Consider the following 2,689-nt stretch of genomic DNA (forward strand, 5'->3'; position numbering starts at 1 on the left):
CAAAATCTATATTAGAATTAAAAAGGAATCAGTTTTGAACTTATTCATTCAATATTCTTCTTCTTTTACCACCTATACATTCAATATTATATCAATTGTACTATTATTGCAACAATTAATGCAGCTTCGCGCATAATTTTATATATATATATACCCTTCCAATGATTTTAAATATATTAAAGTCAATTTTATAAAGTTACTTCACATTTGTACCTTCTTCACCATATTTTCATATATATCAATGCATCACAAGATATTCTGAAATAATATAGTTAGGTAACTTTTATCTCAAATTATAATTCAATAACAGGAACTGTAATCTTTGCATTACTAAATATGAACGTGAGAAATATATTTTTTCGTAGTTTGTACTACTAACGAGATAAATATAATTATTTTCAGAAGAACCTGTCGCATTGATACATTTGAATAAAGCATTGTATTTATTTCTTTTTTATGTCGGTCAACTGGAACTTTAACATTAACATAATTTTTTTTTATAATTAGATAAATATTATTTTATCTTTATATTTTGTAATAATATATAAACATCTGGTCCATTAGATTTATATCAACATATAACATTCATAGAACATTCGTAGAATACAGTACATTGATTTATATTTTAATAATGATATGAGTTTACTGTAGAAGTAAACATTTAAAAGTATTAGCATTTAAAACATATAAAAAATGCTAAATGCACAAATATCTTATCAAATAATATTTTATGTCTCAATAGACATTTCATTTTTCTTTTTTTTTTCTTTTATTTTATCTGTACATTATATAATAATGTAAATAAATAAAATGATATTTTTAGAGTATATTTCTCTATTTAGTGATACACATATTGATTATCTTATCTCTTTAATGATATAATTCCTTTAAATAAATGAAACATAATTATGAATTATAAGATCTAAATTGTCCTCTATTCATTATAATAATTTATTTTTAAAAATATTAAAATCTTTCTTTTTATATAAATTATTTAATAATATTTTTAAAATTAATAAAATAAATTAAATTAAAATCATTAATATAAAAAAAAATTTCTGTCACATTTTCCATCAAAATATTTGTTAAAAATATTAATAAAATAAATTTTTAATTTTTATTATTACATAAATAAATAAATAAAGGAATAAAATTAATAATTATTAAAATATATTTGAAAGTTATTAATAGATAATAATTTATACTCTCTTTTTTCAATTATCAAATTGTGTATCACAAAAAGAAGATAATAATGTCTATGTTTTATATAAGATTGAAGTTTCAAGTATATTATTATAAAAATTTATAAACATAATATATTTGTTACTTGCTATTCATATTAGAATAAGAATTGTTTATTGTTATTATATTTTCTTTTATTTTCAGTACTTCTTAACCCAGCATTCAAAGTTTCTCTAATTTCTTTAAGCTTAATCAATTGTAATAGTTATATAATGTATGTTTTCAATTTTTCAAAATATAAATTGTGAAATAAGTTTAAGAATCAATGTACAAATATCGCTAAAAAATATTCATTAAATAGTGGGAAGTTCTTGTCATCTATGACATCTGTCTATCTATCACAGAAGTATCTCTTCATGCTTATCTTTTAACCGATATTCATGAACGAAGGAGTGATGAATATGTACATAAGAGTCTGTAGTTAAGGATATCACATTTTCGTGATGATTAAAATTTTCACCTCATTTTTGAACCAAAACAAAAAACCAATCACAGAGAATCAACCTAGCCAGTCAGGATATTCGCAATAATTATACTTAATGTTATAATGGCAGTATCAGTAACAAATGGAGTAACAATAGTTAAATTGTACAATAGTGAAACGCAATAAACACCATGATTATACGAGTTAACGACATGAATTCCTTAGAATAATTTTATTATGGCACAGTCCCGCGGATTCAGAGGTATGGACGTAGACACAGGGAAAATGAGGGTCGAACGACTCACTCCTGTTAGAGGGCAGCCAAAGTAGCGTTATCACCTTCCACTGTCTGCAAACATGTGAAACATCTCTTGTTTTGCCGCTCAGGAGAGCATGCGACGCTAATAACACTGACAAATGTACATTTCATGCGTCACATATTAAAAATAAATAATAAGACTTATGATAAATGGATAATGATAAATAGTAAAATTATTTTAATAAGGTATTAAATTGGAAAATTTTATGTAAAATGATAATTATTTCAAAAGACAAAAGAATTAAAAAATTAATATTATCTTATAAGTAGTTAAGAATTAATAATTTATCATTATGATTTTTTATATTTTTCATAATATTGTGCATAAACATTTAAATATTATAAATTCTTTAATAATCTTGAATAAATAGAAATAAAATATATTTATATAAAAACTAACGTCCATGCTTATATATGAATGTATACAATGGGAAGAGCAACGTTTTTTTTATATATAATTAATACCACATTGTACCATAATAATTTTTCTGTTTTGAAAATAACCAATAAATTAATCCTTTTTTTTTTAACTGCGTTCTATATTTATATTATTTATAATTTGATATTTTTAAACGTGTCCCTCCTTTTGTTCCAGTGCCATTAATAGAATATGAAATATTTTTGTTCAAAAATGCATATGTATAAGTTTCATGAACATATGTACTTACACACACACACACACACACACACACACACACACACAC

At 22.6% G+C, this 2,689-nt stretch overlaps 1 protein-coding gene across 15 annotated transcripts in view; it reads right to left on the reverse strand.

The window, feature by feature from the left end:
• The window catches only part of LOC102679359 (protein lap4), a 48,789-nt gene that overhangs the window by 5,470 nt on the left and 40,630 nt on the right, over positions 1-2,689 (reverse strand). The window contains exon 27 of one of the 15 annotated variants that reach the window (XM_031508798.1): positions 1,683-2,015. The exons of the other annotated variants lie outside the window; for them this stretch is intronic. Coding sequence (XP_031364658.1) covers positions 1,977-2,015 — 39 coding nt within the window. The 3' untranslated portion in view covers positions 1,683-1,976. Of the gene's footprint in view, positions 1-1,682; positions 2,016-2,689 lie in introns of those variants that run through there. 15 annotated transcript variants of the gene reach the window in all.

The sequence above is a fragment of the Apis dorsata genome, unplaced genomic scaffold (assembly GCF_000469605.1).
Source record: "Apis dorsata unplaced genomic scaffold, Apis dorsata 1.3 scaffold_99, whole genome shotgun sequence".
NCBI lineage: Eukaryota > Metazoa > Arthropoda > Insecta > Hymenoptera > Apidae > Apis > Apis dorsata.